Here is a 12,791-nt window from a genome sequence, read left to right on the forward strand (position 1 = left end):
GGAAACATGCGGATTGAGAAGGGGTTGTCCCAGTAGTGGATAACCGCTTATTATTAGTACATTTCCCCTCCAAGATGTAGAGCTTCGTTTAAATATTGTGTAATGCCTAAAGCCAGCTTATATAATATCTATTTCATACAGAGATTCATGCCAATCACCTAGAGCCTGACATAATGTCATCATATTCTTCAAAAAAAAAAAAAATATGTATCAAGAGGTTCTGCAGCAACTGTATGAAGAAATGCATGATGTATAGCCCAGGTACTAGAGAACCTATTTCAGAGAGGGGGGTTTCATGTCAATTTCCCTTTTCTTAAAGCATCACTCCAGCGTAAGAGAGGCACGTTAAATTTAAGTCCCCTGTTATACTCGCCTTCCGGCATCTTCAACGTTAAGAGGTGCCATCTTGTGACAGTAACTTCTGACTAGACAGAATTTACATCACAAGCTCTCAGTGCAAGTCTATGAGAGCCAGAACATGGCCAGAATGAGGCTTTCATAGTCGTGTATTGAGTTGTGACCTCCGGCGTGCCTTGAAACACTGGAGCTGTCGGCAGGTCACAAATCAATGGCGATAGCGGGTGAAGATGTCGGGGGGGGGGGGGGGGGGGGGGGGTGAGTATAAGCCAGGGGACTTTTATTTAAAATACCACTAGCACCAGATGAAACAATATGATGCCGTTGCAAGCGATCGGGTAATCTATCCCAACCACAGCAGAAAATAAAGAGTATAACTTTGTATTGTCATTCAGAGAGCAGAATATTTGAGAGACATTGCCTCCCGATATGTACAATTGTGTCATTATCAGAGTGACCAGTACCAAATAGAATTACCTACAATAGCAATTAATTTCCCTGTATGCCACTTCAGAAAGCGGAGATGGCTGAGCATATATTTTCACCCTCCATACATTTTTAAAACCTGCGCTGTCTTCTGCCAGTACAGCAAAGCCTTTGTCAAGGAGTAATGGTGTGTTTAATTAAACAAGCAAGGGTGAACACACAAGACGATGGAATACCGTCTCTGCATATTTTTAATTTCTCCTTCCTAGTGTCGCCTGCTTGTATTGGGGAATGTCTATACTGTTCCTGCTAACTTGTGTCACACAAATTACAGCAGGGTTAAAGATATTAGACCGGACATTTAATCAGATCAGACCTGTGCACCAGACTCCATGTAGGGGCCTGGGTCTGGCCATAGCACCAGCTAAGGCTGCTTTCACACTACGTTTTTTTAACATGCGTCATGAACGTTTTTTTGCTGTAAAAGCGGATCCTGCTTTTACAGCAAAAAAAGGCATGCAGACGCATGTGTTATTTTGCAGGATCCTGTCACTTTAAGTTTATGGGCGGGCATTGGAGTCATGTGATCGGGAGTCAGTGGAACTGAACGTGATAGACTGGGAGCCGGCTTCTGACAGCTGCGGATGCTCGTAACCAAGGTAAACATCGGGTAACTTGCTTGGATACCCGATATTTACGTTGGTTACGAGCATCCGCAGGTGCTAGGAGCCGGGCTCCCTGCACACGTAACCAACGTAAACATCGGTAACTAAGAGAAGCGCTTTGCTTGGTTACCCGATATTTATCTTGGTTACGAGTGTCCGCAGCTCTCAGGCGGGGGAGAGAGACAGAGAGGAGAAGCAGAGAGGGAGGGGGAGAGGAGAGGCAGATAGGGAGGGGGAGAGGAGAGGCAGAGAGGGAGGGGGAGAGAGAGAGGCAGAGAGGGAGGGGGAGAGAGAGAGGCAGAGAGGGAGGGGGAGAGAGAGAGGCAGAGAGGGAGGGGGAGAGAGAGAGGCAGAGAGGGAGGGGGAGAGAGAGAGGCAGAGAGGGAGGGGGAGAGAGAGAGGCAGAGAGGGAGGGGGAGAGAGAGAGGCAGAGAGGGAGGGGGAGAGAGAGAGGCAGAGAGGGAGGGGGAGAGAGAGGCAGAGAGGGAGGGGGAGAGAGAGGCAGAGAGGGAGGGGGAGAGAGAGGCAGAGAGGGAGGGGGGGAGGGGGACTTATCACCCGAGGCTGGTTTCTGGGCATGCTCAGTAGAGCAAGCAGGATCCTGTCTATCAGCATGCCAGCGTTCACATGAGTTTGCGTGCAGTATAGTCAGGATCCAGCAATTTGCAGTATTTGGACGCAGCTCAAAAATGCTACAAAGTAGCATTTTTGAAAAATGTTAAACTGCAACTCGCTGGATCCTCACTATAACGCACACAAACGCAGGTGAACGCATGTTGACGCAAGTCCATTGCAAATGCATAGAAATGAAAACGCATTTACACTGGATCCATTTTTGCGTTACAAAAAAAAAAAAACGTTCAGAACGCATGTTAAAAAAAACAGTGTGAAAGCAGCCTTAGGGCGGCTTTGCACGTTGCAACGTCGCACGTGCGATGTTGGTGGGGTCAAATCGAAAGTGAAGCACATTCGGCGTCACTTTCGACATCGTTGTGTGTAAATCCTAGATGATACGATTAACGAGCGCAAAAGCGTTGTTATCGTATCATCGGTGCAGGCTCCGACTTTTTCATAATTACGCTGCAGCGACAGGTACGATGCTGTTCCTCATTCCTGCTGCAGCACACATCGCTGTGTGTAAAGCCGCAAAAGCGAGGAACATCTCCTTACCTGCCGCCGGCGGCTATACGGAAGGGAGGTGGGCGGGATGTTTACATCCTGCTCATCTCCGCCCTTCCGCCGCTATTGGCTGCCTGCCGTGTGACGTCGCTATGATGCCGCACGACGCGCCCCCTTAGGAAGGAGGCAGGTTGTCGGTCAGAGCGACGGTTGCAGGGCAGGTGAGTGCATGTGAAGCTGGCGTAGCGATAATTTTCGCTACGCCAGCTATCACAAGATATCGTACCTGCGACGGGGGCGGGGACTATCGCGTGCGACATCGCAGCATCGGCTTGCGATGTCGCAACGTGCAAAGCCCGCCTTAGACTAGCCAAGTAAGCCACCTGGCACGGCCATAGACAAACCCTTAAGGCCTGTGCACACGTTGCAGATTTGCCACGTTTTCTTCACAGATTTGTCACAGAACCTGAAGGCTTTGCTGATGCCAGCACAGTGAATGAGAATCCTGAAGTCTCACACATATTCAGCATTTTTATTGGGAAAAATGTGCACCAAAAATTGAATAAAAATGCACCAAAAACGTGACGCTGCGTTTTTACTGCCAAGAAATGCCAAAATGGTGCAGAAATCTCTGCAAACACTTAACGTATGCACATACCCTTCCTTTCATGATTGTAAAACCTGTCCTACCAGAAGTCCCATCAGAGAAAAAAAAATCCATATACGCAGATCAAGATGGTACAAGAAAAAAAAAAAAAAAAGTTGCATAATTGAAATTTTAGGGATGGTCACCTTGTGACCGATTCCTTTTCGCATCAGACATTTTTTCTGCAGAATGACCTGTCAGACGTCAGCTATCAATAGATCAGACCACGTCACCAGAGAAGGCCAGCAGCATGACGGAGCATTATGCTTAGCATTTACTCTACAGCTACCTATGTCAGGTAACAAAAGAAACAAGGGATCTGTGTTAGAATTCAAAGACCCAGCGATCACCTCACTCAGGGTGGACAAGTCCCAGACGCTGCTAACCATCATGTCTAGAAATGTGCTCTTTACAAATAACTCATTTCTATTGCTGTATATGGGAAATCATACATAAAATACATTCTAATTCTATAAGATCTTCATTAATGAGTATCGAGACTTCATTCCCCTGATGCTCTAATGCATCGCTCCCCCACCAACTAATGACGTACCATACTAGCACATAAGCGCTGCAGTCAATCACAGACCTCAGTAGTCATGTGTCAGACTTCCAGGCATCATATTGGCTGCATCACCACTGACAGCCAATAAAGATCTGTGGGGGGCGACCAGGATGATCAGCACTGGTTACAGGAAGACAGAAGGTGAATACCGATTTTCTTATATTTTTGGACTTTCGTACATTTGTTGCTTCGTCCTCCCCCATCTCTATGAAAATTACTTTAGGATCCAGATCAATCACAATGTAGCTGATCAATGGTACATGGGCTCATCCCAATCTGACCAACAAGCCTGGCCTAATATGGGGTCAGGATCCAGCGAGTGACTTTCTGGCACCCTGCGGAGCCTGTGAGCTCACCCCCCTCATGTTTCAAACCTATTGCGCTTACAAACCCTTTTGGTGCCAATGGAGAGATCTCTGGAAGTGGAAAATTCTGACAAAACATCCTAAACAAAAGGACCATTCAAGTCAATGGCACTTTGCCTGGAATTGTTTGTCAGAGACTACAAGTAACAGACACTGCAGAGCAGTTGTAGAGGGGGAATGAAGACCCCAGATTCTGAGGAGCAAGGAGGATGCTGAGACAAAGAGCTGGTATAGCAGCACAATCCAGCAACAAGCCGCAACGCCGCGTGGTATCTGCCCCAATACGGGTCATGGTGACACCAACATACGAAGAGCCGGCAGTACAGAACACACCTCCCATATGGGGGAACTTAATAATAGGCCAGATATCCGGTTATAACAGCTAAACTGGTCCAGATAGGAATCTCTAAAGTCATTTCTAACCCATTATGTTTTACATAAGACATCTTAGGGTACTTTCACACTTGCGTTATTTTCCTTCCGTTACAATCCGCCCTTTTGGGAAACAGCGGAATCCGTTAACGGATTCCGCTGTTTCCCATAGACTTGTATGGTTGACGGATTGTACCAAAAGGAGCTGCGTTGCTTCCGCTGGGCGACGCTCCGTTGCTTCCGCCCAGCGGGAGGAACGCAGCATGTAACGTTATTTTGAGCAGCGGAATCCTCTGGATTTCACTGCGCATGCTCTTTTTTTTTTTTTTTTTTTTAAATCAAACTTTATTTTGGCTCGCGGTGGCCGAACGTTCAGCTGAGCGCCCGGCCGTCGGCAAGCGACAGCGCTCAGCTGAATGACCGGCCACCAGCATGCCCGGCCGCCGGCAAGTCACAGCGCTCAGCTGAGCGCCCGCCCGCCGGCATGCCCGGGCGCCGGCAAGTGACAGCGATCAGCTGATCACCCGGCGGCCGGCTGCAGGGAGCGATCAGCTGATCACCCGGCGGCCGGGAGCGATCAGCTGATCACCCGGCAGCCGGCTGCAGGGAGCGATCAGCTGATCACCCGGCGGCCGGCTGCAGGGAGCGATCAGCTGATCACCCGGCGGCCGGCTGCAGGGAGCGATCAGCTGATCACCCGGCGGCCGGGAGCGATCAGCTGATCACCCGGCAGCCGGCTGCAGGGAGCGATCAGCTGATCACCCGGCAGCTGGGAGCGATCAGCTGATCACCCGGCGGGCGGGAGCGATCAGCTGATCACCCGGCGGCCGGCTACTGGGAGCAATCAGCTGATCACCCAGCGGCCGGCTGCAGGGAACGATCAGCTGATCGTTCACTATAGTCTGCCGCTGGTAAAACCGGGAAAAAAAAAAAAAAAAAAATCAAAACGAATTGCGTTGTTTTGCAGCATCCGTTGCATCCGTTGTGTCACTATATGCAACACATCCGTTGCATCCGTTACACAACGCAATGCAACGGATACCGTTCAACGCAAGTGTGAAAGTAGCCTTAGGCTTCGTTCACATTGAAGTTTGTTCCCTTTAGAAGAATTCATGTGTAAAATCTATCCAACGTGTAATGAGGCAGCTAATTACTGGTCCGTCTGGGTCCTGGGAAGTGTGGAAGAAAAGCGCATCACACAGGAATTGTTGTTCCATTCTAAAAACCGATAAACGTATATGAGATGTACCCATGAGTGACTCCCCCACTGCACCAGTCACCCCTGTAAGATATACGGGATGGCTAGGACGGTCAGGACCCCTCCCCACAGGCCACTATTGGAGCGGTCACCCATGTCAGATGGCCCCACCAAAGTGGGAGGAGCTGTGCCAGGACGTGGCCACATCCACCTGTTATATTCCCCAAAAGTAGCGATGTGTAAGGCAATGTCCGCACGTGTGCGTTCTGGTTGCCAAATAAAATGCAGCGTTTTGACAGCAGTAAACTGCGTGTGCCTAAAAGAACGCTGCCTTTTGATGCATTTTTGACAGTGCGCTCCCACAGAGAGAGTGGGTGGAAAACCCAACCAAAACGCCCAAAAGAAGTCACATGTTGCTTTTTTAAATGTATCGATTTTGTCAAATATTTGGCATCCAAAACGCAACGTGCGCATGGAATTTGCAGACTTCTCAGACTTAGCTGGGGAAGCACAACGCATGCATTTTGACAACACACTGCAGTTTAAAACGCAGAGAAAGCGCAGGAAAAATGCACACGTGCGGACATGGCCTTACACCAGAAATGTATCTCCAGTCCATGACTGGAATAAGGCGCACGCCACGGAGACCATACGGCAAATTCATTCATTGGCGCTGGGTTCTCTGTGAAATCGTCGCTTCTTACTCCTGCACACCGCTCATAATGAATTGGGGCCAGAGACCCTAAATGAAGGGGCAGCACATGCACCATGACCTCGCTGGCCAGCACACCACCAGTAACACTAACGTTATGGCGGAGGAATACGGGTTACAGCGCTGCCTAGAGGTCTATGGGCGGAGCGATATCCCCGCGGATTCGGCTCCGTTCTGAAGGCTTATGAGCGCTACACAGCCGCGCACTACGAGGACGCCAGCAATGGCCGCGCCTCCCTCCTCCCGGCCACTGGGAGCTGTGAAGAGCAGTCCGTTGGGGGGCACCAATTACCCAGAACCCCACGGGGCAACCAACTCGCCGCGCCTCCCTCCCCGGACACAGCGCACGTACAGCCGGGCCGGGGATGCGCAGTACGGCGCTGTGCTCGCGGCACCTCACACAATTAAGGCGATTAGTGAAATTAATGAATCCACCTCCAGACAGGGGGACCCGGCCTGAGCGCACCAGGCCCTCTGGTAATGGAGGAAGGATGGGAACTCGTAGAGGCAGCGGCGGCGGCACGGAGCCGGTACAATGAGCCGGTACTCACCCGGGCCAGCTGGGAGTGCGGGGGCTCTGTCCGGCCGGAGGACAGGGAGGACCAGAGGATGAGCAGAGCCAGGAAAGTGGCCAGCACCAGCAGGCTGCGCAGGAGGAAGCCGGGCTTCAGCCGCATGGTTGTGCTGCCAGCAGAGGAGCAGTCACTGGAGAAAGTGAGGAGAGCGCCGTGCACGGGCTGATTACATGGCGCTCAGCACACGGCGCCTGCAGCCTGGGACGAGGGCTCCTTCATGAGGCGGCACATCCCCACACACAGGTGTGAGCTCCTCCGCTCACTCTCCAGTGTGGCCTCGATTCTCCTCCTCCCTGACTGTCCCGCTGCTGCCCCCTGCTTCACCCCGCCTCTGCCAGACATCAAACTTTCCTGCCGTCCTGAGGTGAGGCTGCTGAGGGCATCCCCTCATTCTGCCGCCATTATATACATTACATGGCCTGAGAGCCCCTTACTGCTAGTTATGTGCATCCCTGTATGTGCTGGAGTAAGAGCGGTCATGTCAGTATTTATAGGGAGATTATTCCAATATGGTGCCTGGAATACACCTGTCGAGAAAAGGTAACAACATGGAGGGCCAGTATTTGTGCGGTGACCCTGATTCACACACATCAGTACCCAATTGTGTGCGTGACACCGACAGCCCCACGCTACACTAATATTGGACAATAATTAATGTGTATGGGGGTGCCGGACACGGCCGGTGTTAAATCAAGAGTGGCCCTGGGCAAAAGGTTAAAGGGGGCCCCAAATGCTCACATATTGCCCTGTCACACTCACACATTAGGTTACATTTCCATGCGCTGAGTCCAGACTGGTAAATGAGCGCGATCAACAATATTCAAGTCCTTCGGTGCTTGTTTCCGGCCTCTGCACAGAATGAGGAAGAATGATGTGCACAGAACGATCACCAATAGAGCAATCTAAAGGCCTCGTTACACGCAACGACATCGCTAACGAGATGTCGTTGGGGTCACAGAATTCGTGACGCACATCCGGCCTCAGCGACGTCTTTGCGTGTGACACGTACGAGCGACCGTCACAAGCAGCGATTTGCCCGTGACGCACAAACGACGGGGGCGGGTGGGAACGCTAGCGATGTCGCAGCGTGTAAAGCCCCTTAACCCCACACCATATCCTGATATCAGCAGCACATCTGCAGTCTGCACAGGGCGATGTGCTGCTGTGAACAATGATTTTTGTTCTGTCAAACAATTCAATCACCTGATGAATGATCAACAATTTGCTTCTTTGTTGGGAAACTGCAGATATTGATAAATGAAGGGGACAAGGGTGGGCCCATTACTACAGGATGGGCACATTACTACAGGATGGGACATTGCTAAAGGAAGGGGACAAGATGGGCAGATTACTACATGGGACAAGGATGGGCACATTATGACTGCTGAGGGGGAGAGGAGATGGTGACTGCTGGGGGGGAGAGGAAATAATTATCTCCTCTCCCACCAATGGTTGTCTTCTCTCCCCCTCCCCTCTGGCAGTCATCTGCTAACATTTTGTTATTAGAGCTGCAAAGATAACAAAATTATGGATTTTTTGAGAAGTGACACATCACGTGAGTTATGCTCTTTTTTTATTTGGCACACCAAGCTCAAAAGGTTTGCCTTCACTGATTTAGGAAAACCTGTACTCACAGGGGGTTGGACCCGATGGACCGTGAGGTCCCTTCCAACTCTACCATTCTATGATTTATAAATTGATACTACATACACAGTATGTTACACAAACACTGTATGTTACACACACACCCATGTATACACCGAGCACTTACACACATAGCACACACATAGGTATATGCCAAGTAGACACACAAATGTATACACACACATATGTATACACCGAGCACATACACATATGTATGCTTACACCGAGCACATATACAGCACACATGTATACACTGAGCACATACACACACACAAAGCACAAACGTATACACTGAGCACATACACACATAGCACATACATGTATACACACATGTACAGTCATATTAAAAAGTTTGGGCACCCCTATTAATGTTAATGTTTTTTTTTATAACAATTTGGGGTTTTGCAACAGCTTTTTCAGTTTCATATATCTAAAAACTGATGGACTCAGTAATATTTCTGAATTGAAATGAGGTATATTGTACTAACAGAAAATGTGCAATCTGCATTTAAACTAAATTTGATAGGCGCATAAGTATGGGCACCCTTATCAATTTCTTGTTTTGAACACTCCTAACTACTTTCTACTGACTTACTGAAGCACTAAATTGGTTTTGTAACCTCATTGAGCTTTGAACTTCATAGGCAGGTGTATCCAATCATGAGAAAAGGTATTTAAGGTGGCCACTTGCAAGTTGTTCTCCTATTTGAATCTCCTATGAAGAGTGGCATCATGGGCTTCTCACAACAACTCTCAAATGATCTGAAAACAAAGATTATTCAACATAGTTGTTCAGGGGAAGGATACAAAAAGTTGTCTCAGAGATTTAAACTGTCAGTTTCCACTGTGAGGAACATTGTAAGGAAATGGAAGAACACAGGTACAGTTCTTGTTAAGCCCAGAAGTGGCAGGCCAAGAAAAATATCAGAAAGGCAGAGAAGAAGAATGGTGAGAGCAGTCAAGGACAATCCACAGACCACCTCCAAAGACCTGCAGCATCATCTTGCTGCAGATGGTGTCAATGGGCATTGGTCAACAATACAGCACACTTTGCACAAGGAGAAGCTGTATGGGAAAGTGATGCGAAATAAGCCATTTCTGCAAGCATGCCACAAACAGAGTCGCCTGAGGTATGCAAAAGCACATTTGGACAAGCCAGTTACATTTTGGAAGAAGGTCCTGTGGACTGATGAAACAAAGATTGAGTTGTTTGGTCATACAAAAAGGCGTTATGCATGGAGGCAAAAAAACACGGCATTCCAAGAAAAGCACTTGCTACCCACAGTAAAATTTGGTGGAGGTTCCATCATGCTTTGGGGCTGTGTGGCCAATGCCGGCACCGGGAATCTTGTTAAAGTTGAGGGTCGCATGGATTCAACTCAGTATCAGCAGATTCTTGACAATAATGTGCAAGAACCAGTGACGAAGTTGAAGTTACACAGGGGATGGATATTTTAGCAAGCCAATGATCCAAAGCACCGCTCCAAATCTACTCAGGCATTCATGCAGAGGAACAATTACAATGTTCTGGAATGGCCATCCCAATCCCCAGACCTGAATATCATTGAACATCTCTGTGATGATTTGAAGTGTGCTGTCCATGCTCGGCGACCATCAAACTTAGCTGAACTGGAATTGTTTTGCAAACAGGAATGGTCAAATATTCCTTCATCCAGGATCCAGGAACTCACTAAAAGCTACAGGAAGCGACTAGAGGCTGTGATTTTTGCAAAAGGAGGATGTACAAAATATTAATGTCACTTTTATGTTGAGGTGCCCATACTTATGCACCTGTCAAATTTAGTTTAAATGCAGATTGCACATTTTCTGTTAGTACAATAAACCTCATTTCAATCCAGAAATAATACTCAGTCCATCAGTTATTAGATATATGAAACTGAAATAGCTGTTGCAAAAACCCAAATTGTTATAAAGAAAAAAGGTTAACATTAATAGGGGTGCCCAAACTTTCTCATATGACTGTATACAACGAGCTCATATGTATACACACATAGCACACACACATGTATACAGGAAGCACATACACACAGCACCATGGATGTATACACGGAGCACATAGCACACAGCACCATGGATGTATACACGGAGCACATAGCACACAGCACCATGGATGTATACACGGAGCACATAGCACACATATGTATACTCCGAGCACACATATGTATACACACACATAGCACACACACATGTATACCCATGAAATGGGGATTCTGAACACAGTACTCCTATTAATTAAGAATTACCTAAAATGTTTAATAAAAAAGGTTTTACAAACTGGAGAGTCAGTAAGAAAAATAATTTCATAGGATCATCTGCTTAGATGTAATTTTTAATAAAGCACTTCTATAGACTTCATACTAAAGTCTATTTTTACACACAAAAAAGGTTAAATTTGATATATTAGGCACCATCCTGGTGTTCCAAAATCCCAATGACAACACTTCCTGTCTTGTATTGTTATGAGTCACTAGAATTGTCACTAATGTTGAACTTAATGACTTGTAAGTTCTACCTGTCGGATAACTATACAAATTTAGGAATCAAGGAGGTACCCTAACCGTAATTCCATTTTATAGATCAGAATATTTTTTAAGTTTGTTAGTAAACCCATCTTGAACATCTGAAAAATGAAGCCTGCATGGAGCTCTTGTGCTTCTATTATATGGCGATTACAAGGATTTTAAGTAGTGATGAGCGAGTGTGCTCGCCACAGCTTGTTAATTGAGCCAGCCTCCAGCATCGGAGTTTGAAAATGCTTGCGTTTCCCTTTGACTTTCACTATACTCAGTACTATAATCGCTTCGGAGCACCTGGGTGCTCCATCGAGTAACAAGCAGTGGCGAGCATGATCACCTGTCACTATTTTTAACCCTGTCACTCCCAGACAATTTTTATGTTTTTTCATTTCAGTTTTTTCCTCTCCTCCTTCCAAGAGAGTGTAGCTCCTATTGTAGACCCTGGGGCCCCCAAAGGAGTGTGGGCTCTTGTCAATTGCTCATTTTGCCACCCACACCCACCCCCTTAAACGCCCATCCTTGGGACAGGCGAACTGATCATCCTGGGAAATGTCGATCATTTGGTTCTCCCAGAGGGAAGCCACCAGCATAAATGCCTGTCAGCAGCTTTCCCAGAGAGAACACAGGAGCGCTCCTGTGTATGAGATGGTCGGCTAAGATGCCTTATGACGGTACACAGACCATGCTTCACAAATGTCTGACTTTTTCTTTAAAGGGGATGTAAACTATTTTAAGATTAACAGTCTGTTCTTTGGATAGGTAATCAATGTCTGATCGGCCACGGGAAGACGATCAGCTGTTTTCGGTTCCGGTGGCCAGAAATGCTCAATTCCAAAGCTGCCTCGTTGCATGATTGCGGCCGCCGAAGGATACTGCACATTCACCTATTGATTTGAATTGGAGTTGGATGTGCAGTACTTGGCCACAGGCACTATTCGAAGACTTAGAATTTTGGGCCGCCTGCTGCCACCGTCAGCACTTAAAACAGCTGATCGGTGGGGGTGCCAGGTGTTGGACCTCGGCCAATCAGACATTGATGACCTTACCTAAGGATAGTCCATCAATGTGAAAGTAGTGGACAACAAATTTAATGCACCACTCCAGCGTTTTGTTTTTTTTCAGTGCTTGTGTGGTGCTTTAAATCTCAGTCTCATGTTCTCTGTCTTATGCTTACCCTCCAGCTTTTTCATCTTTCTTTGGCACTGCTTTTGTGCTTGTAACTTCTGATTGTCCGGAAGTCAGAATTTACATCACAAGTAGTGATGAGTGAATGCATTTGTTACTATTCGCACAATAGTACGGTATTTCGGCTATTTGTTATATAGCGAGTAATGGTGTATTCGTCTCACTACATTCGGATGTCTCACCCGGCATGTTTGACAGCTGATTTGCAGCCTCTAAACATGCAGGGCTTCTTAACCAATCACAGTAATGCTGCAGCGATCTTGGTTGTGGCGTTACTGTGATTGGCTGGCCGCTCTGCGTCATAGGGTCTATAAAAGACCTTCCGCCAACATTTTGCGCACATTGCATCTGGAGCCATCATTGTATCAGCGTAGGGATAGAGCGAGCAGCTGCTATGGAGACTGTAGGCCTCTTAACACAAAAAT

General features: G+C 47.6%; 1 protein-coding gene across 2 annotated transcripts in view; it reads right to left on the minus strand.

Moving 5' to 3' along the window:
* GALNT7 (polypeptide N-acetylgalactosaminyltransferase 7) overlaps window positions 1–7,279 on the minus strand; it is a 258,190-nt gene extending 250,911 nt beyond the window's left edge. The window contains exon 1 of one of the 2 annotated variants that reach the window (XM_075347204.1): window positions 6,977–7,279. In XM_075347204.1, coding sequence (XP_075203319.1) covers window positions 6,977–7,102 — 126 coding nt within the window. In that variant the 5' untranslated portion in view covers window positions 7,103–7,279. The remainder of the gene's footprint in view (window positions 1–6,976) is intronic. The other variant, XM_075347203.1, reaches the window with a different exon arrangement.
* Window positions 7,280–12,791: the final 5,512 nt, after the last annotated feature.

The sequence above is a fragment of the Anomaloglossus baeobatrachus genome, chromosome 1 (genome assembly GCF_048569485.1).
Source record: "Anomaloglossus baeobatrachus isolate aAnoBae1 chromosome 1, aAnoBae1.hap1, whole genome shotgun sequence".
In the NCBI taxonomy this organism is placed as follows: Eukaryota; Metazoa; Chordata; class Amphibia; order Anura; family Aromobatidae; genus Anomaloglossus; species Anomaloglossus baeobatrachus.